Source organism: Saimiri boliviensis, chromosome 9 (assembly GCF_048565385.1).
Source record: "Saimiri boliviensis isolate mSaiBol1 chromosome 9, mSaiBol1.pri, whole genome shotgun sequence".
Taxonomy (NCBI): Eukaryota; Metazoa; Chordata; class Mammalia; order Primates; family Cebidae; genus Saimiri; species Saimiri boliviensis.
In genome coordinates, this window is record NC_133457.1 from 111,237,225 (window position 1) to 111,259,697 (window position 22,473).

At 39.3% G+C, this 22,473-nt stretch overlaps 1 protein-coding gene across 13 annotated transcripts in view; it reads left to right on the plus strand.

Moving 5' to 3' along the window:
* Positions 1-22,473, plus strand: part of NCOA3 (nuclear receptor coactivator 3) — a 142,963-nt gene that overhangs the window by 107,525 nt on the left and 12,965 nt on the right. For 12 of the 13 annotated variants that reach the window (XM_074406630.1, XM_074406629.1, XM_039479290.2 and 9 more), the window contains 15 exons: positions 1,168-1,269; positions 3,125-3,297; positions 4,608-4,708; positions 6,375-6,549; positions 6,961-7,146; positions 7,323-7,424; positions 12,029-12,169; positions 12,907-13,054; positions 14,131-14,522; positions 14,736-15,607; positions 16,855-16,990; positions 18,752-18,946; positions 19,322-19,576; positions 19,679-19,805; positions 21,135-21,306. In XM_074406630.1, coding sequence (XP_074262731.1) covers positions 1,187-1,269; positions 3,125-3,297; positions 4,608-4,708; positions 6,375-6,549; positions 6,961-7,146; positions 7,323-7,424; positions 12,029-12,169; positions 12,907-13,054; positions 14,131-14,522; positions 14,736-15,607; positions 16,855-16,990; positions 18,752-18,946; positions 19,322-19,576; positions 19,679-19,805; positions 21,135-21,306 — 3,258 coding nt within the window. In that variant the 5' untranslated portion in view covers positions 1,168-1,186. The remainder of the gene's footprint in view (positions 1-1,167; positions 1,270-3,124; positions 3,298-4,607; positions 4,709-6,374; positions 6,550-6,960; positions 7,147-7,322; positions 7,425-12,028; positions 12,170-12,906; positions 13,055-14,130; positions 14,523-14,735; positions 15,608-16,854; positions 16,991-18,751; positions 18,947-19,321; positions 19,577-19,678; positions 19,806-21,134; positions 21,307-22,473) is intronic. The other variant, XM_074406631.1, reaches the window with a different exon arrangement.

A 22,473-nucleotide genomic window follows, 5' to 3' on the forward strand; every position in this document is an offset into this window, starting at 1 on the left:
ATAGAATGAATTTCCTTGGTAATTAATTCTATTTAGTGAAGCTGTAAAGACAATGTTGTAATCTATGTTTTCTGATTTATGTTATGATCATGTGATTTTTAAATTTCTAACTTTTTGGGTTTTTTGCTGTTGATTTTTTTAAATTTAAAGCTACACCTTTGAAGTTTGCTCAGCATCTTGGCTAAATGTTTTGATTTTGTATAAATCTGTCTTCCTTCTTGGTATCATTCTGCCACCTAGTGGAAATTTGTGTCCACCAGCATATGTCTGAGAGTTTAGCTGGAATGCAAGATATATTTTAATATATAAAAAATAGTTTAGAATTAATTGTTATGATTCATTGGTTGACATTTTATTCTTTACAACAGTGATTGTCATGTCCTAAGCCAAAGTTTAGTCAAGATAAAATTCTTAGTAAACGAAGGCTTAGTAGATGTCTTAAATTGTTACTGAGTAATCTGAGTGTTAAAACCTGCTCATCTTTCTCAACAAGTACTCCATATTTATCTTCTTCATCAGTGAAATTTTAATGAAAGCATACTATTTTTCCATCAACTATTTTTATTTTATTTTATTTTATTTTATTTTATTTTATTTTATTTTATTTTATTTTTTTTTGGAGACCGAGTCTAGCTCTTGTTGCCCAGGCTGGAGTGTAGTGGTGCCATCTTGGTTCACTGCAACCTCTACCACATGGTTCAAGTGATTCTCCTGCCTCAGTCTCCTAAATAACTAGGATTACAGGTGCCTATCACCACATCCGGCTAATTCTTGACGTTTTGGGAGAGACAGGGTCTCACTATGTTGGCCAGTGAAGGTTTCACCATGTTGGCCAGGCTGATCTTGAACTCCTGACCTTAGGTGATCCACCTGCCTTGGTCTCCCAAAGTGTTGGGATTACAGGCGTGAGTCACCGCACACTGTAAGATACACATTTTTAGTAGGATTTGAGGAACATTTCTGTCTTGGAGCTGTACATATGTTCTGCATAACTATATTAGAATAAGAAATCTGAGGTTGTTTTCAGTGTAGTCATTTATGAAAAAGAATATTGAGAGTTATCTGTTTAGAGAAAGTAGTTCTGAATTATAGGAGGCAGTCATACAACACCTTTATAGAGTCATGTATATTTTTAAATGTGCTTATCTTCTAATTATTATTTCTTAGTTGCTGATGTATATTCAAGATGAGTGGATTAGGGGAAAACTTGGATCCACTGGCCACTGATTCGCGAAAACGAAAACTGCCCTGTGATACTCCAGGACAAGGGTAGGTGATTTATTTCCCGGTGCTTTACCACACGTGTTCCCCTTCTTCCGCCTTTGTTTAAGGATAACATTTTAACTTCTTGTCATTTACGTTCTCTGGTTAGATTTTTTTTGTGGTTTCACTTTGTGGTAAATCGAGTGTTACTGATGAGATGGACATCTTTTTGATGTAATAGAAGTTTTTTTTTTTTTATTGCTGATTCAGATAGAAGGTAGACTATTAACAATTCATGGTACTTAAAGAATTTCTGAATGGAAGGCAGAGTAGGAGTTACGAATAGATAACCAAGGTTATTTTAAGTAAGAATCTTTGGTATCTTTTTATTTTTTTTTTTGAGATGGAATTTCACTCTTGTTGCCCAGGTAGGAGTGCAATGGTGCAGTGTTGGCTCACCGCAACCTCCGCCTTCCAGGTTCAAGGGATTCTCCTGCTGTAGCCTCCGAGTAGCAGAGATTACAGGCATGTGCCACGATGCCTGGTTAATTTTGTATTTTTAGTAGAGATGGGGTTTCTCCGTGTTGGTCAGGCTGGTCTTGAACTCCTGACCTCCAGTGATCCACCCTCCTCGGCCTCCCGAAGTGCTGAGATTACAGGAGTGAGCCACCACGTCCCTCTGTCTTTGGTATCTTTTAAGAATGAGTTTAAGAATAAGTTGATATTTTGTTACTTGTGAGGTTGCATCCTTTTTTTTTTTTTTTAACTAAGTGAAATGAGAAGCTTAAAAATTAGAAACAAAATAATATAAGCTATACAACACTACATAGCTTTTAAAGTATTTGCCAAAGTCAGTGTCAATTGAGGTTTAATGCCGTAGTTAAAAAAAAAAAAACCTACAATTAATAAAACCTCATCATTTATAAGTAGCTTCCACTGTTTTTGTTCTTATTTGTTAGTTTTATTATCTTTAAGAGGTAAAGATGATTTATCTCTGTTTTCTTTCTCTCTCTCTCTCTCTCTTTTTTTTTTTTTGAAATGGAGTTTTGCTCATGTTGCCCAGGCTGGAGTGCAATGGTGCAATCTCGACTCGCCACAACCTCCATTTCCTGGGTTCAAGTGATTCTTTAGCCTCAGCCTCCTGAGTAGCTGGGATTACAGGCATGCGCCACGACACCTGCCTAATTTTGTATATTAATAAAGATGGGGTTTCTCCATGTTGGTCAGGCTGGTCTAAAACTCTGGACCTCAGGTGATCTGCCTGCCTTGGTCTCCCAAAGTGCTGGGATTACAGGTGTTAGCCACGGTGCCTACCCGATTTATCTCTGTTTTCTAGATGAAGAAACTGAGGCTAACTATGCCCAAGGCAACTTAGCTAACAAAGGTGGAACTGAATTGAGGTTTACATGAATCTCTATTACGTTGTACTATTTCTCCAAGACAGCATTTCCTTAGTTTCTGTTGGCTGAGTTTAGTTTGTTCACATATGAAAGTAATAGGCCAGACCTAGTGGCTCACGCCTATAATCCCAGCACTTTGGGAAGCCTGGGCAGGTGGATCACCTGAGATTAGGAGTTCAAGACCAGCCTGACCAACATGGTGAAACCTGTCTCTACTAAAAATGCAAAAATTAGCAAGGCATGGTGGTGCACGCCTGTAATCACAGCTACTCGGGAAGCTAAGGCAGAATTGCCTGAATATGGGAGGGAAAGGTTGTACTGAGTTGAGGTGGCCATTGTACTCCAACCTGGGCAACAAGAGAGAAACTCCCTCTCAAAAAAAAAAAAAAAAAAATAGTGTTACTTTCTTATAGTTACACTGTAAGAAACAATAGTAACAATAGGGGCTGATTCCACTGACAGCTCTTTTGTGATATGTATATCATGTTTCCTTTTCCCCTTTTCTACCCCTTTTCCCTTAGTCTTATTTGCAGTGGTGAAAAGCGGAGACGGGAGCAGGAGAGTAAATATATTGAAGAATTGGCTGAGCTGATATCTGCTAATCTTAGTGATATTGACAATTTCAATGTCAAACCAGATAAATGTGCGATTTTAAAGGAAACAGTAAGACAGATACGTCAAATAAAAGAGCAAGGTAATAAAAACACTCATGTCTTTTAGAACAGTTGTGGTCCCCAGCCATTTTGACGCTGTGGACTGGTTTTGTGGAAGACAGTTCTTCCATGGACTTGGTAGGGGGGATGATTTCAGGATGATTCAAGCACATTACATTTATGGTGCACTTTATTTCTGTTATTATTACATTGTAACATATAATGAAATAATTATACAACTCACTATAATGAGGAATCAGTGGGATCCCTGAGCATGTTTTCCTTTACCTAGATGAGTCCATCTAGGGGGTGATGGGAGAAAGTGGCAGATCATCAGACATTAGAGGATCATAAAGAGCATACAACCTAGATTCCTTACATGCACAGTTCACACTAGGGTCTGCACATCTGTGAGAATCTAGTGCTACTTCTGATCTGACAGGAGATAGAACTCAGGTGGTAATGTGAGTGATGGGGTGGGGCTGTTGTAAATACAGATGAAGCTTTGCTCACTTGCCTGCTGCTGACCTCCTGCTGTGTGACCCTGTTCGTAACAGGCCACAGACTGATTTTGGTCTGTGGCCTGGGGGGTTGGGGACCCCTGTTTTAGAACGAACTTGCTCCTATATTTGCCTTTTTGCTCCTTTGTTTGGGTAGGGACTACAGTTGATGGAGGCTAGCAAGTATGGGAAGAGACAGACATGTTGACCAGCCGTGTATTTGTTGATTTATTTTGAGATGGTGTCTTGCTTTGTCACCTGGGTTGGAGTGCAGTGGCACAATCTTGGCTCACTGCAACCTCTGCCTCCCGGGTTCAAGAAATTCTCCTGCCCCAGCCTCTGGAGTATTGAGGATTACAGGCACCTGCCACCACGCCCAGCTAATTTTTATATTTTTAGTAGAGATGGGGTTTCACCATGTTGGCCAGGTGAAACTCCTGACCTTAGGTGATCCGCGTGCCTCAGCCTCCCAAAGTGCTGGGATTACAGGCGTGAGCCACCGTGCCGGGCCTCCAGCTACTTCTAACCCTTTAGAAATGGTTAGCAGACAATTGGAAAATGCCAGTGTTGTTCCACCTTGTCCCTGTCATTTGTTAATTCCCTTTCAGGAAGCCGTGGATAGTGCATTTAGAAGTGAAATAATTTAGGTGGCTTCTGCCTTCTTGGGTAACTGTGAAGTTTAGTTTTGATGTTATAAAATTGTGGCAGCATTTTCTTATGAGGAAATGTTTTGTATTTATATATGGGCATGTGTGTGTATATCTTTATGTCTATTCTGGGGACTATTTGAAGGTGATTTAGTCTATAACTGATACGTGTGCCATTTGTTGTATTGCCTTCTGTCTTTTCAGGAAAAACTATTTCCAGTGATGATGATGTTCAGAAAGCTGATGTGTCTTCTACAGGGCAGGGAGTTATTGATAAAGACTCTTTAGGACCACTGTTACTTCAGGCAAGTGTAACGATTTTAACTGTCTAGTAAGCTGTGTTGCCTTTTGGTTTATTATAAAGTTACAAAAAATGAAATTCTGGTTAGGAAATGAGAACAAAAAGAAAACATTTCTTTGAGACAATTCAATATTCTGAATATGATGGGAAAATACTCTTATATTTATAATATACATAATTCAGGAAGCCTTGCTCCCCTAGTAAAAATATAGTTGCAAACTGAGAAGCCACACATCTATAAACATAAAAATATAAAGAAAGCAGGAAAGAAAGGTAACCTATAATTTCAGAGATATTCGTTTTGCACTACAGATTCGGGGGCTGGGGGAAGAAATAAAAAATAATGTTAAGACAATAAAAAATACTTCAGTGTGACGACTTTATGTAGCATTTACATTGTATTAGATATTATAAGTAATCTAGAGATGATTTAAAGTGTATTGGAATATATGCATGGGCTGTATGCAAATACACTGTTTTATATGAAGGACTTGAGCATCCTTGGATTTTGCTGTCTTTGGGAGGTCTTGGAACCAGTCTTCCGTAGATACTGGGATATGATGACTGTATGTTTTAGTTCAGACATTTTTTGGTGATTTTTTTTGCATGATCATATTAAAAAAATTTTTTTTTGACTGATCATGTGGCATGCTACAATTTTTTATTCTTGAGGAATTGTTAAGATTTAAAAATGGGCATTGTATAAAATTAGTTGGGTGTGGTGGTGTGCACCTGTAATGCCAGCTACTTGGGAGGCTGAGGCAGGAGAATCACTTGAACCCGGGAGGCGGAGGTTGCAGTGAGCTGAGATTGTTCCATTGTACTTGGGCCCAGGCAAGAATGAAACTGTCTCAGGAAAAAAAAAATGTGCATTGTATTTGTTTAGGGGGCTGAAGCCCTTCATAAAGTTAACTTGTCAACTTCTTTTTGTTTCAGGTAGTTTGTTCTAGCTACTTTTAGTTGATCAGTTTTGAAATTCCTCTTTATAAATTCTCATTAAGGCATAGTATAGCAATTTCTGTAGCTTGATTTGTCATCAAATAGGAAACTGGGAAGAGCTAAGGATGCTTTTCTCATTTTTAAAAGCTCCTTTGAAGATATAATTCTTTAAAAATTAGGTTAGGCATTAATTCAGATTTCATACCGAACACATTTATGTGTACACTCCCCTACCCCCAATTCTTCTTATTAATAAGGCATGTAGAAATGGTGCTAATGTTAGTAGTAATGGTGGCTTATGGTTGTTTGCAATAATTAAGTCAGCAGTAGTTTTTACACATTGTACTTACTCCTATGGCTGCTGTTTGCTGATGCTGCCATAACAAAATACCACAGACTGGGTAGGTTAAACCGGAGAAATTTATTTCTTACCGTTTTGGAGGCTGGAAGTTCAGGATCAAGGTTTTGGCAGGATTGGATTCTCCTTGTCACAGTGTTCTCCCATGGCCTTTTCTCTGCATGCACATACCTGGTGTCTTCCTCTCCCCTTATAGGGTACCAGTCATACTGGATTAGGGTACCCACCCTTATGACCTCATTTATCTTTATCTCCTTGAAGGTCTTGTTTCTAAATACAGTTACATCGATGGTTCGAGTTTCAATTTAAGAATTAAGGGGAGGGGGATACAATTCAGTCCATAACAGCCTGTTATTAATATATTCTATTTTAGGCACTGGATGGTTTCCTGTTTGTGGTGAATCGAGATGGAAACATTGTATTTGTGTCAGAAAATGTCACACAATACCTGCAATATAAGCAAGAGGACCTGGTTAACACAAGTGTTTACAATATCTTACATGAAGAAGACAGAAAGGATTTTCTTAAAAATTTACCGAAATCTACAGGTAGGCTTTTAATGTGTATTTTCTAATAGATTAATTTTTTTTCCTTGATCATTTCTTAGGAAATTGAATGTATTTTTTAGGAAGTCAGGTGATCAAATGAGCATAGAAAGGCATGTGATTTAATAGCAAAATTTTCAAATATGGAGTCAGTGACTTAATAATTTGGTATACATTTTAAGAGGGGTGTGTGTGTGTGTGTGTGTGTGTGTGTGTGTGTGGTTACAAAATATGCAGTAAGATTTCTGTTAAAGTTGAAATTATTCACGTTTTATATAGTGCCAGCCTGAAGTGTTAGTATAGATACAACTATGGAAAACATGCATGATGATAAAATGCAGCTTTAATTCTTGATGATGGTCATAGACTGAGTTACCAGCTTTTCAAAATGTCATTTCAATTTGTTTTCCAAAGTTAATGGAGTTTCCTGGACGAATGAGACTCAGAGACAAAAAAGCCATACATTCAATTGCCGTATGTTGATGAAAACACATGATATTCTGGAAGACATAAACACCAGTCCTGAAATGCGCCAGAGATACGAAACAATGCAGTGCTTTGCCCTGTCTCAGCCACGAGCTATGATGGAGGAAGGGGAAGGTAAGAGCTATCATATATTTTTGATGTTCATGAAACAAATAGGGGCCATACTTGTAGTTTTGTAACTTATGTTGTTACAGCTCTTCTTACTGAATTCTGTGTCCTTGCTTGCCAGTTGAACATACATATCCAAAAGTTAAGTATAATCCTTACCAGGCTGATTTTTTAAATTGTAGATTTGCAATCTTGTATGATCTGTGTGGCACGCCGCATTACTACAGGAGAAAGAGTGTATCCATCAAATCCTGAGAGTTTTATTACCAGGCATGATCTTTCAGGTAAAATCGTGTGTGTGTGTGTGTGTGTGTGTACGTATGTACGTACGTACATTTTTATTTTGGAAATTTTTGTAAATGTTAACTATTTTTAATCTGTGCTATCATAGAAATGTTTACCTATTGTAGTGAGTGCTTTACGTGTATCATTTTTCATGCTTCTTATGCAGCCCTAAAAGAATTTTGCTAAAACTCTTGGCATTTGAGCTGGGTATGTTTGGCACCTTAAATCCCCGAAATAAGTTAACAAGTTTAAGGATACCTGGTTTTCTCTCCAAATGGGATTGTGTGTCAGAATTTAGTGTTTCTTTAGCTTCAAGCCCATTTATCATAAAGAAATGTGTAAAAAAAGCACAGGTAATTTAATAAGAAATATTGAGGCCGGGCGCGGTGGCTCAAGCCTGTAATCCCAGCACTTTGGGGGGCCGAAGTGGGTGGATCACAAGGTTGAGAGATTGAGACCATCCTGGTCAACATGGTGAAACCCCGTCTCTACTAAAAATACAAAAAACTAGCTGGGCACGGTGGCACATGCCTGTAATCCCAGCTACTCAGGAGGCTGAGGCAGGAGAATTGCTTGAACCCAGGAGGCGGAGGTTGCAGTGAGCCGAGATCGCGCCATTGCACTCCAGCCTGGGTAATAAGAGCAAAACTCCGTCTCAAAAAAAAAAAAAAAGAATTATTGAGAGGTTTTTTTCTCATTTGTTTTTGTTTTGTTTTGAGATTGAGTCTTGCTCTGTAGCCCAGGCTGGAGTGCAGGTGTGCCGTGTTGCAATCTTGGCTCACTGTAACCTCCACCTCTTGGGTTCAAGTGATTTTCCTACCTCAGCCTCCCTAGCAGGGATTACAGGCATGTGCTATGCCCGGCTAATTTTTGTATTTTTAGTATAGGCGGGGTTTCACCACGTAGGCCAGGCTGGTCTTGAACTCCTGACCTCAAGTGATCCACCTATGTTGGCCTCCCACAGTTCTGGGCTTACCGTTGTGAGCTATTGTGCCTGGCTGGGAGTAATTCTTGACAGCAACCTGCGTTTCAATCTTGGTCTGCTACTTTTTAATCATAGAAATAAAAAATTAAAGACATCGTGGTTGATAAGATGCATTAATGAAGTTAAACACTGTGGCAATATTATTTTTATTTACCTTCAGGGTTACTCTTATGGTCACCTAACTGTAAATGGGGATGCCAAGGGTTTGTCATATATGCCCCATCTCAGAGATAAAGAAACAGAGGCTTGGTGACAGAGATTGGGTTATTGTCCAAAATCATGGCTAATAAGAAAATTTATAGCTAAGCCAGTTTGACTTAGCCTGTATTCTTTGCTTTGTGTAACACTAATTTTGCAATATGGACCTTTAACAAGTGATATAAAATGGAGTAGGTTTACATAAACATAAAACATAGCTGTAGCTATTACATATACATGTATATGTTTGTAATATGTATATCTAATATATATAATACAGAATATTTTTTAAAGAAATATTGCTGTTTTTGCAGTCATTCAACCGTTTTGTGCCATCCTCAGTAACCTGTCTTTAGGCTTTTTGAGATTAATTTTCACAGAATAAAAAAAGTAGCAAAGAATTATTTTGACAATTCAGTGTATAGTCTGTGTACACTGATGGATATTACTTTATATTTGAACATTTTCTCCATTTGCTCTCCTTTAGATAAGCATAGCGATAGCAATTTTTATATATTATTTTATCCTTTTAGAGAGGGTCTTTCACTGCACTTCTTATAGTTTGACAGTGTTAATTTTCTCCTAGAATAGCCATGTTTTACATTTGTTACTGAAAATACTAAATAAAGTATGTTGAAGCAGTTTAGCAAGTAGCATCTTTGAAAATTATCTCATAGTATATATACAAGTAATACATGTTTATTACAAAATTTAAAAATTACCAACCATGAAAGAAAACAGGACATGATAAAGAAAAAAATGACCAAGCAAGAAAAGTCAAATGCTTTGTGTGATTAATATCATTTAAAACTGAGATCTTACTTACCATAGTTACTGTTAATGCCTTCCAGTGGGTATCTCTTATTTTATAGGAGGCTTATTGCACTCAACACGATACTTTTTTTGACCTCTGGAGATATTTTATTCTTTTTCCCTGATGTGTTTCATTTAATAAACTTTTTATGAACATCTATTTTGTATCTGTCATGTGGCCTAGGGCTGAACTCAGGGGAGGTGGTTGAGGACAAATCTGCTCTATTTTGGGCACGAATGCACAGGTATTTACTGCTTCCTGGAATGCATTTGTCCCTTTTCCCTAGCCTCCTTCTGCCATTAATAAGACTTTTGGTCACCCTTTAAATTCTGAATTTTAAACAGATTATTGGACTGGTGGTTTATCTTCATCAGTTTATTCAATACTAGTGCCTTTCAAATCTTCAGCAGTTTTTCCAGAATTACCTTTCACTGTGAAGCCCCATGCATTTTCCTAAATCAAACTTGGTTTTCTTCGGTATTTTTACTTTTTCTAATGAATATGTCATAGAAAGGATAAATAGTGGACAAGCTTTTCTATGTCTTTCCTAATTTCTCTAGAATCAGTTTATTGCTCACTTCTTTCAACCTATTTGTCCCTTTTGGGTCATAACTTCCATTATCATCAGATTTGTCATATCTGTTGGTGCTGAGCATAAGAGATTGTCCAGATCTGATTGTTGCATTTCTTAGTAAAATCTACATAAAACAGACAACTATTAGCAATCTTGACATCAGCAGGAGCTTCATAGTCTGCCACGTTTAACCGTGGGGCATATTTTGTCACCGAAAAGATTACTGAGGATGTCCAGGTCAAAAACTATGTGACCAGCTTCCGTGGCTTGGATCATTCTATCTGTGTTCAAAGACATAGAAAAGGCTTGAAAGCTGATCCAAGACCAGCCATGGAAGCTGGTCACATAGTTTTTGGCCTGGACATCCTCAGTAATTAGTCTGAATTTTCCAAGGGGCAGTTTCATCATTCTGCAGATCAGCAAGGTTCATTTCAAAAACACAGTTCTTTAGGCCATAAGATGCAGTTTTGGTTCCTTGAGCCCTTTTGACTAGTTTGTTACCCATTAAACATAGCTAGTGCTTTCACATCATACCAATCTTTTTTAGAAAATGGATCAGCCACTTTTTCTTTGTTCCCGTTCTGCCACTTTTGTTAAGGCACTTGTTTTTGCCAGCCACCCTAGTGCTGCTTAGGGTGAAAAGGCCTAGACATTTTTTAAGGACCGTCTGTTGTCATGAAACCTCCTTTAATTTCATAGTATTTTTGAGTATGTATTTGTGTCTCCACTGTATTTGATATTAAGCAAAAGTTGTCAGAAGCTTCCAGCATTTAGGAAATGAATATTTGGTTAACCTTCCAAATGTAGGTATTAAGTTTTCAAAAATGTGATCGTCTGTCAGATGCAAACATTTGTCCCTGTTAGCTCTTTAAGCAGGTGTTTTCTCTTGCTTCATAGTTGTAGGGATAGAATCTCTTTGAACAGTTTTCCTCAAAGGTGTTACAGTGCAGTGGCACAGTCGCTGCTCACTGCAACTTCCTCCTAGGTTCAAGTGGTTCTCCTGCCTCAGCCTTTCGAGTAGCTGGGATTACAGGCATGTGCCACCAACCATGCCCAGCTAATTTTTGTATTTTTTAGTAGAGACAGGGTTTCACCATGTTGGCCAGGTTGGTCTTGATCTCTTGACCTTGTGATCTGCCTTCCTTGGCCTTCCAAAGTGCTGGGATTACAGGTGTGATCCACCACACCCAGCCAATAATTTTTTATAGAGTTTAATCACCAGGCTCTCTTTTCTCTGTCACCCCCCATTCCTGAAGGTTAGTAGGTGGAACTACTAACAAAGTTTTAATCCTTTTATTATTTGGTCTTTCTGATTACCAGCTCCATCCTGAGGTCATCTAGAGGCCCCACCCTAAGTCACCTCATTGGTAAAAGTTGAGGTTTGTTCCAGAGGGTCTCTTTATGAATAACCTGAAGATACTTTTATTATTCAGGAAATTCTGAGGATTTTAGATAGGAGCTCTGTGCTAGAAATCTGGACAAAGACCAAATTTATTATTATGCTCCATAGCAGAACATGTTGGGAGAATCCTGTGGTGCTATGTCCTTAAGGAGAAAAGCTCTGAGTACAGTAGAAATTTGGATCAGAGAAGGTGGAACAAAGATTTAATATTTTTTTTTTTTTTTTTTTTTTTTTTTTTTTGAGACGGAGTTTCGCTCTTGTTACCCAGGCTGGAGTGCAATGGCGCGATCTCGGCTCACCGCAACCTCCGCCTCCTGAGTTCAGGCAATTCTCCTGTCTCAGCCTCCTGAGTAGCTGGGATTACAGGCACGTGCTACCATGCCCAGCTAATTTTTTTTGTATTTTTAGTAGAGACGGGGTTTCACTATGTTGACCGGGATGGTCTCGATCTCTTGACCTCGTGATCCACCCGCCTCGGCCTCCCAAAGTGCTGGGATTACAGGCTTGAGCCACCGCGCCCGGCCAGATTTAATATTTTTTATTTTATTTTCTAGTGCTAAGCCATGTGTAGGCAGCCAGTAAATACTTGTGGGCTGGATATAAATCTTTTTTCCTTTTTCTGTTTAATAGGAAAGGTTGTCAATATAGATACAAATTCACTGAGATCCTCCATGAGGCCTGGCTTTGAAGATATAATCCGAAGGTGTATTCAGAGATTTTTTAGTCTAAATGATGGGCAGTCATGGTCCCAGAAACGTCACTATCAAGAAGGTAAAGAATTTTGAAGTTGGTTATTTTTGTCTTTTTATTTTATTTTATTCTTTAGAGACAGGGCTTTGCCATGTTGCCCAGGCTGGACTCGAACTCCTGGGTTTAAGTGATCTTCTGCCTCAGCTTCTGAGTAGCTGGGGCTGCAGGTGCATGCCACCATACCTGGTTTTGGAGTTTATTCTTGATCTTGTTTGTCATTATATTTGGTATACACATGAGTGTAGTTGCTGTTTTGTCAGTGTGGTATAAGAAAATGATTCCCGAGTGTTCCTATTTTACCCTGTTGACAATTTTGGCGCAGATCCAGTCTTTCCTTGGATTTTTAGAAATGTTGTACTTGAAGCCGGGTGCGGTGGCTCACACCTGTAATCCCAGCACTTTGGGAGGCTGAGTTGGATGGATCACAACGAGGTCAAGAGATCGAGACCATCCTGGTCAACATGGTGAAACCCCGTCTCTACTAAAAATACAAAAAATTAGCTGGGCATGGTGTCACGTGCCTGTAATCCCAGCTACTCAGGAGGCTGAGGCAGGAGAATTGCCTGAACCCATGCGGTGGAGGTTGCGGTGAGCTGACATTGCGCAATTGCTCTCCAGCCTGGGTAACAAGAGTGAAACTCCTTCTCAAAAAAAAAAAAAAGGTTGTACTTGAAGTATATTTCCTAGCGCCTCCTATATATATTTGTTTTGCTGACTGTAGTCTGTAGTTACTAGTGATGGGATCTTTTCCCCAACAGCTTATCTTAATGGCCATGCAGAAACCCCAGTATATCGATTCTCATTGGCTGATGGAACTATAGTGACTGCACAGACAAAAAGCAAACTCTTCCGAAATCCTGTAACAAATGATCGACATGGCTTTGTCTCAACCCACTTTCTTCAGAGGTAATGATAGATTCCTGTGTATTCTAATACTGAATGCAGCAGTGTTCTCAAAATGCTTTATTATTAAAATAAAAAGGGAAGGACAAAATAATGAGACAAAACGCAGGAAGGTTACTGGGTTTGATGAAATGAGTTTAGATTCCTGGATTATGATATGTTTAAGGTTGTATTTTTATGTGAAAGTGATTATTAAATACTTTACAGGAAAGCTAGGGGATGAGAAGGCTAATGTAGATGGATAAAAGATCATATAAAATCTGATTACATGTCTTACCTTTCATTTCTGATGATGCCTATTGCTTTGGGGACTGAATTTAAAATTGGAGGGTACACTTTAAAGGTAGTTACTGTTGGTGTTGGTAGTGGCAAATAAGAAACTCATGAAGGGGAGGCTATTTACCCATTAATTATCTTGAGTAATTTGCAGGTACTTCCAGGTGAAGCCCTAGATACATGGCAACTCTAATAAAGTCCACCTGATACTCCAGTTAACCAAACTGTTGGTCTTTCATAATACTACAGTGGTCTCACTCATACAGATTCTGTGGCTTACTGAAAAATATGTTATTAGGTAAATAATTGATCAATATGTAGATTGGAATTGTTACTAGGTATTGGAATGCTGCCTAAAAAGTTAAGTTCCAGGGTAGTTAATTCATCCCTTTTTTTCTCTTCTTCTTTTTTTTTTTTTTTTAAATAGAGACAGGGTCTTGATCTGTCACCCAGACTGGAGTGCAGTGGTGCCATCCCAGCTCACTGCAGCCTCGAATTCCTGGGCTCAGGCAGTCCTTCACCGCAGCCTCCTGAGTGGCTAGGACTACAGATGTGTGTCCCCATGCCTGGCTAAGTTTAAAATTTTTTTTTAGCAGGAAAGGATCTTGCTATGTTGCCCAGGCTGCTCTCTAACTTCTGAGCTCAAGTGATCCTCCTGTGTTGACTTCCCAAAGTGCTGGGAATATAGGTTTGAGCCACTGTGGCTGGCTGTTTTTTAAAAAATTTATTTTATTTTAAATCTGATTCAAGGCTTTCAGGCATGCTTATAATTTTTTAGTAAATGTTTGATGTTTGTTTTGCAGAGAACAGAATGGATATAGACCAAACCCAAATCCCGTTGGACAAGGGATTAGACCACCTTTGGCTGGATGCAACAGTTCGGTAGGCGGCATGAGTATGTCGCCAAACCAAGGCTTGCAGATGCCAAGCAGCAGGGCCTATGGCTTGGCAGACGCTAGCACCACAGGGCAGATGAGTGGAGCTAGGTACGGCGGTTCCAGTAATATAGCTTCAGTGACCTCTGGGCCAGGCATGCAATCACCATCTTCCTACCAGAACAACAACTATGGGCTCAACATGAGTAGCCCCCCACATGGGAGTCCTGGTCTTGCCCCCAACCAGCAGAATATCATGATTTCTCCTCGTAATCGTGGGAGTCCAAAGATGGCCTCACATCAGTTTTCTCCTGTTGCAGGTATTTGTGTTGACATTTCCTTTTATTTATTTTTTCTTTTTAAGTAATTCTTTCCATCCTACTGTAATTCTTATAAAGAATAAGAATATAAAGAAATAAACTTCTTCAAAGTTTCTATTCTAAAACAGATGAATAGAAACTTTGAAGAATTAAGTTGTATTTTGTTACAGTGTCTGCTAGTCTAATTCTTTTCCTAAATTTTTTCCAATTCAGGTGTGCACTCTCCCATGGGATCTTCTGGCAATACTGGGAGCCACAGCTTTTCCAGCAGCTCTCTCAGTGCCCTGCAAGCCATCAGTGAGGGTGTGGGGACTTCTCTTTTATCTACTCTGTCATCACCAGGCCCCAAATTGGATAACTCTCCCAATATGAATATAACCCAGCCAAGTAAAGTAAGCAGTCAGGATTCCAAGAGTCCCCTGGGCTTTTATTGTGACCAAAATCCAGTGGAGAGTTCAATGTGTCAGTCAAATAGCAGAGATCACCTCAGTGACAAAGAAAGTAAGGAGAGTAGTGTTGAGGGGTCAGAGAATCAAAGGGGTCCTTTGGAAAGCAAAGGACATAAAAAATTACTGCAGTTACTTACCTGTTCATCTGATGACCGGGGTCATTCCTCTTTGACCAACTCCCCCCTAGATTCAAGTTGTAAAGAATCTTCTGTTAGTGTTACCAGCCCTTCTGGCGTCTCCTCCTCAACATCTGGAGGAGTATCCTCCACATCCAGTATGCATGGGTCACTGTTACAAGAGAAGCATCGGATTTTGCACAAGTTGCTGCAGAATGGGAATTCACCAGCTGAAGTAGCCAAGATTACTGCAGAAGCCACTGGGAAAGACACCAGCAGTATAACTTCTTGTGGGGATGGAAATGTCGTCAAGCAGGAGCAACTGAGTCCTAAGAAGAAGGAGAATAATGCACTTCTTAGATACCTGCTGGACAGGGATGAACCTAGTGATGCACTCTCTAAAGAACTACAGCCCCCAGTGGAAGGAGTGGATAATAAAATGAATCAGTGTACCAGCTCTACCATTCCTAGCTCAAGTCAAGAGAAAGACCCTAAAATTAAGACAGAAACCAGTGAAGAGGTAATTTGTTTCCTATATATTTCAGCTTAGTCATTATATTTCATCTTTTTTCTGTATTAGAAAGATAATGTGTGATATACAAATTCTTCCATTTTAGGTTTATTTAAAGGAAGTCAACTCTTTTTTTTTTTTTTTTTTTTTTGAGACGGAGTTTCGCTCTTGTTACCCAGGCTGGAGCGCAATGGTGCGATCTCGGCTCACCGCAACCCCCCACTACTGGGCTCAGGCAATTCTCCTGCCTTAGCCTCCTAAGTAGCTGGGATTACAAGCACGCACCACCATGCCCAGCTAGTTTTTTGTATTTTTTTTAGTAGAGGCGGGGTTTCACCATGTTGACCAGGATGGTCTCGATCTCTCGACCTCGTGATCCACCCGCCTCTGCCTCCCAAAGTGCTGGGATTACAGGCTTGAGCCACCGCGCCCGGCCAGGAAGTCAACTCTTTAGCTGTCGTTTCTTTATAATTATTTTGGGCACCAGTAAAATGTATTCTGATTTAATTTGGAAATAACAGATGTGTATGTTTTAGAATGTGACTGTAACTCTGTAGTACCCAATTTGAAATTTTTTTATGGAGGTGTTTATTGCTGGAATGGGCACACTGGGTCATTAAGAGAATGGTAGAAGTAATCACAAAAAAGAAAACTTGTATTAAGCAGCATAATTTTGATTTTAAGGTAAGATCAAATTTCATGTACAAGGTGACATTCTGTATAAGCACTTCGCAAACTTCTAGGAGATACTTAATATGCACCTGAGCAAATGAAAGGCTTAAAGTTAGGATTGGGCTTAACCTAGTATTAGCCACATATATTGACCAATGAATATCTTAGAGCATGCCTATGAATATCTCAGCTTGCCGATTTTATTAATTAACACACTTGTTTTCAGAAGGTATTTGTAGATGCAGATGTCTGTTAGCTAATTATCAAGGCACTGCTAGTGACTAATGTTACCTGCAAAATATTCTTCAGTTTGAGAATTAAATGTCTTGGGTAAATTTTAAAAATGCCCCTTGGAAAGGACTAAATCTAGTGATTTAATCTCAGTAGTTTAAACTATTTGTACTTTTAAGGAGGAAGATTAGAGATGGGGGTCATCATAAACTGACCTTTAAATTGGGCATTATCTTTGTAGGTAATTTTTGTATTTTACTTCTATTCATATGTGGTTTTTTTTCTTATAGGTATGTTTATACCTGTGTGTCTAGTAATGTACACAGGTTAATTTTTAAAACTTTAATTTTCAGGGATCTGGAGACTTGGATAATCTAGATGCTATTCTTGGTGATCTGACTAGTTCTGACTTTTATAATAATTCAGTATCCACAAATGGTAGTCATCTGGGGACCAAGCAACAGATATTTCAAGGAACGAATTCTCTGGGTAAGAAAGAACTAGGTTTAGTTTTTGCTGCCTTTGAAACTTTTCTGCATACTTGTAAACACTCTTACACTGAGACCAGGATATAAATAGCATTGTAACTTCAGAACATATATTCTGCCTCTGTTTTCTATACTAATTTATGTTATATGTGCTTTAGAAAGCTTTTTGGACATTTTCCTGTTTTTTAATTTTTTTCGAGACAAAGTCTTGCTCTGTCGCCCAGGCTGGAGTGCAGTGGCATGATCACAGCTCACTCCTCCCAGGTTTAAGGGATTCTTTTGTGTCAGTCTCCTGAGTGGCTGGGACTACAGATGCACACCACCACACCTGGCTAAGTTTTGTATTTTTAGTAGAGATGGGGTTTCACCATATTGGCCAGGCTGGTCTTGAACTCCTGACGTCATGATCCACCTGCCTCGGCCTCCCAAAGTGCTGGGATTACAGATAAGAGCCACCACTCCCAGCTGAGATTTTCCTATTTTTAAAAAATTACTTTTAAATAAATTTTCCATTTCTAATACCAGTAATCATAGCAATTATAGAAAGAATGTTCATCTTTGATTGTTCCAGATGAGTAGAGTAGGTACTAGGACATATATTTTTCTTAGTCACAGAGAATTGGATTAAAAAGCAACCCAGCTGGGTGCGGTGGCTCATGCCTGTAATTCCAGCACTTCAGGAGGCCAACGTTGGCAGATCACGAGGTCAAGAGATTGAGACCATCCTGGCCAACATAGTATAATACTGTCTCTACTAAAAATACAAAAATTAGCAGGGTGTGTTGTTGTGCACCTGTAGTCCCAGCTACCTGGGAGACTGAGGCAGGAGAATCTCTTGAACCCAGGAAGCGGAGGTTGTAGTGAGCCTAGATCGCGCCACTGCACTCCATCCTGGTGACAGAGTGAGACTGTGTCTCAAGAAAAAAAAAAAAAAAGGTAACTCAAACTGTAATTAAAACCTGTCCATTGGTTTTTAACAGAATCTTGTCATTTAATTAAGAGTTTTCTTCTTTGGTGTTTGCTAGTTCTTATCTAGCCCCTCTCCTGTTGCTGTGTGTTTACTTCATCAGTTTAACAAAGGTAAGGTCGGGCATGGTGGCGCACAGCTGTGGCCCCAGTTACTCGGGAGGCTAAGGCAGGAGAATCACTTAAACCTGGGAGGCGGAGGTTGCAGTGAGCCAAGATCATGCTATCATACTCCAGCCTGCGTGACCAGAAAAAAAAAAAAAAAAAAAAAAAAATGGATACATGTATCTATTGAAAAGGCAGGATTCACAGTTACTCAGAATGGTCTTTAATTTTCAGTGGCATTATTTCCTATGCTGGAATAGAGTGTGTGTGCAGGGGAAAGGTTAGAAGGGAATTTTATTTCTTTTTGATCAGAAGGCAACTTACCTAGTTAAGTTTATTGTAAAATTATAAACAGCATACTTAAGCAAATATACAGGAACCTTCAGGAGTTTGGAGCATTTGTGAATTTTTCAATATTAAGTGAAGCAGAATATCAGTGACCATATCAGGCTACAGAAGAGTTCTCAGTACATCAGCCAACACAGAGATTGTTGTTTCTACTTTATTTGGAATATGAGACCTTTTTTGGGAGGGTGGAAGGTGGGGGCTGGTACTTATTTTGTAAAGGAAGACAGTGTTTGTTTTTGTAAGAAAGACATTCTTGGATGGGGAGTGGTAGTATTTGTGTTTTGTACTTGATTATTTATGTATTAAATTACCAAGGAATATTTTTACATTGTGTTTTCAACAGGTTTGAAAAGTCCACAGTCTGTGCAGTCTGTTCGTCCTCCATATAACCGAGCAGTGTCTCTGGATAGCCCTGTTTCTGTTGGCTCAAGTCCTCCTGTAAAAAATATCAGTGCTTTCCCCGTGTTACCAAAGCAACCCATGTTGGGTGGGAATCCAAGAATGATGGATAGTCAGGAAAACTATGGCTCAAGTATGGGTATGTTATTTCTAATTAGTGTTTATGAGTTATTTTTGGAAAGTCATATTTAAAATACTTAAAGCCATCTAAGTAATTGGGAGTTAATAATAACTTTTTGAATAACTTAAGTATGTTTCTTCCATGAATATCCTTCATTTATTCTATGTCTTGGTTATGTAAACTCTTGAAGAGTTTTTTGGTCTATGACATTTTCCAACTTGTTGAATACGTGGGAATAGTGGCCTTTGTCTCCACAGTTGGCTAGCCCTTCTCTTACCATGACAAAGTGCTGTTTTGTCAAGGCTGATATTGTGTGTAATGGCTATACTTATATGGTGTAAGAAGGATTTCATTATAATATGGAAAAGACCTAAGTATCTCTACCTGTTTTAGGTGGACCAAACAGAAATGTGACTGTGACTCAGACTCCTTCCTCAGGAGACTGGGGCTTACCAAACTCAAAGGCTAGCAGAATGGAACCTATGAATTCAAACTCCATGGGAAGACCAGGAGGGGATTATAATACCTCTTTACCCAGAGCTGCACTGGGTGGCTCTGTGCCCACGTTGCCTCTTCGGTCTAATAGCATACCAGGTGCGAGACCAATGTTGCAGCCGCAGCAACAGCAGCAGCAGATGCTTCAAATGAGTAAGTCTCCCTCTTTCCCCCTTTATATAAAGAGAAAATTAGATGTTTCAGGATAACTTTTGCTCTTATTCAAGAATTTGTGCTTTCTTTTTGCTCCCCCAGGGCCTGGTGAAATCCCCATGGGAATGGGGGCTAATCCCTATGGCCAGGCAGCATCATCTAACCAACTGGGTTCCTGGTCCGATGGCATGTTGTCCATGGAACAAGTTCCTCATGGCACTCAAAATAGGTGGGGCTTTATTTTGTGACTCTGTAGAAATCTCAGCATTGGTAGTTTAGAAAAGAGTTGGAGCACAGGAGCAAACGTGAAAGAGAATGAGAATTCCCTGTAATTGAGGTACTTGGTTGCCAGCTGGGCCTTTCTCATATAATTGTGTGTAAAAATAAGGCTGAGGCAGTAAGCAGTGCATGTGTCATTCACAGTATGGGGAGGAGATACAACCATGTCCAGCCATCAGCGCCATTCAGTGGCCATCTGAGAGCCTCTCTGTGAGGTGATGGTCTTTCATCATGTTAGTCACATGAGGAGGGGAAAAAAGATAAGTACATGTTTCTGGTGGTTTTAGAAATGTTCTTCAGAGGGTTAGCCTCAATTTTCCCAAAGAATTAACTTTTTTTCTAAACTTTTTCCTCCACCAATCACCTGTTGCCTGTTGAGAAAATTCATTTTTAAGGATTGGCCAATTGTTTTCTAAAATTAAACATTTCAGTGATGATAGTGAAAGAACTACATACAAGAATGCCTGTGCATCTTTTAAAATTTTCATAAAAGTAAGATCGCAGATTATATTTTGTTTTTGTTCTGCTTAGTAACTTACTTGCATGCAAAAGGACACTGTCAGTGTCAGCTCTAACCAGAATTCTGCAGTAAGTTACGCAAGGAAAACAAAAATAAACTTATCTATTGAGCAGACAGTGATGTAAGTATATCGATTTATTTATTCGAATGCTTCTCTACTCAGTAGAGAGCAAATAGTTTGAAGTTAACAGAACTTTTCTGAGGCAGGATAAATGTTTAGCTTCGTGCCCTTTTAGGTGTTGGAGAACCGAGGCAACTTGCGGTGGGTGTCTGGGGTTTGTATTACACTTGCCAATATAAGCTCTCTGGGCAAGTACGACAGAGTTATTTTGGGCGTTTCTCTAGACTCAATCAGTGATAGCGCATTTCTATCCTTTCTTTTACTCTGTTGATTTCCCTAATTTTTAGATATTTTAATTACTACCTCCTTGATTGTTTTCTTGAGGGTATCTTCTCCCATCCTTACCTGCGCTCCCCTGGTCCCCATTTGTGCTACACTTCAAATGCCTAGGGTTTGGCAATTAAATTTTGGTGGTGGGATTTGGTGGTGGGAGTTTAAACTATCTGTGGTGGTCTAAAGTGGCCTGTGAAGTTTTTTAAATTGTGGGCCTTAAACTTTAATTGATTCACTTTGTTTTTTTTCACCACTTGGTTTAGTTACTGTTCATTAAAAATATTATGCATGGTTGCTGTAATCTGTTAATTTTTTTTTTTTTAAGAGAAAAGTACTATTGAAATTGATTGCAAGTCTCTTTCTAGGCCCCTTCTTAGGAATTCCCTGGATGATCTTGTTGGGCCACCTTCCAACCTGGAAGGCCAGAGTGATGAAAGAGCATTACTGGACCAGCTACATACTCTTCTCAGCAACACAGATGCCACAGGCCTGGAAGAAATCGACAGAGCTTTAGGCATCCCCGAACTTGTCAATCAGGTAGGTAGGTTGCATTAACATAGAAGTAGGAAAGTGCATATTTGTGTGTGTGTGAATGCATGTGTGTACAAATTCATGAAGCCACAAACAAGAATGCGTGTGTGTATCTTTCCTAGTACTTGTGTTATAGCACTACATTCATGGATACCAGCATTAAATTTGGAAAATATCCTTTTTTGGTCTCAATTCATATGTTAAAATGGAATTTATACTTACGATTGTGATACTGCTTTCAACACCTTACTATTTTAGGCAGTTGTAGAAATGATTAAGTGAAACTACTGTATTGTTCTTAAAATGCAACTTTTTGTTCATGTTAAATGTTCTCATTATTATAACTGTCTTTACTACTTAGCCAAGCAGTGTGTATTCTGGTAAGGCAAGTTTTTTTGTTTTGTTTTGTTTAAATAATACTTTGTTACAGTGGCCAGTCTGAACATCCTAACATCATTGTCTCCTGTTCCTATTTATATACCCAGCCTTATGAAAACATGTCGTTAACAAATCTGTATTTCTGAAAAACACATTTTGTAGTGACTTCTTGTTGTTGTTGTGACTGAGTCTTGCTCTGTTGCCCAGGCTGGAGTGCGGTGGCGCAATCTTGGCTCACTGCAACCTCCACCTCCATGGTTCAGGTGATTCTCCTGCCTCAGCTTCCCAAGTAGCTGCGATTACAGGTGCCCACCACCATGCCTGGCTAATTTTTTATATTTTTAGCAGAGATAGGGTTTCGCCATGTTGGGCAGGCTGGTCTCGAACTCCTGACCTCAAGTGATCCATCTATCTTGGCCTCCTAAAGTGTTGGGATTACAGGCGTGAGCCATTGTGCCTGGCCATGACTGTTTTTACTGAAAGACTATAGAGGGGGCACTGTATAGGTTTGTGCATTCAACAGTAAGCAGGAGAGACCATCAGTCGTTGTTGGGGAAATAGATGAGTGCATGTAGAAGTATACTGCCATTCAGTAAGTGCTGTCACAGAGCATTTTAAAGTACAGGTGGGAAACGCTGAGCAGTCCTGGTGTACACCTTCAGGGTGACCCAGGACCTAGGCACTGAGGAGCCGTATTTTATACTCCCAACAGAAGTATAGAAGTTCTTTCTGTTTCTTCTTTACTTGTTCAGGCACATTAAATCCATCAATTCCTTGCTTCCCTCCTATAGTTGT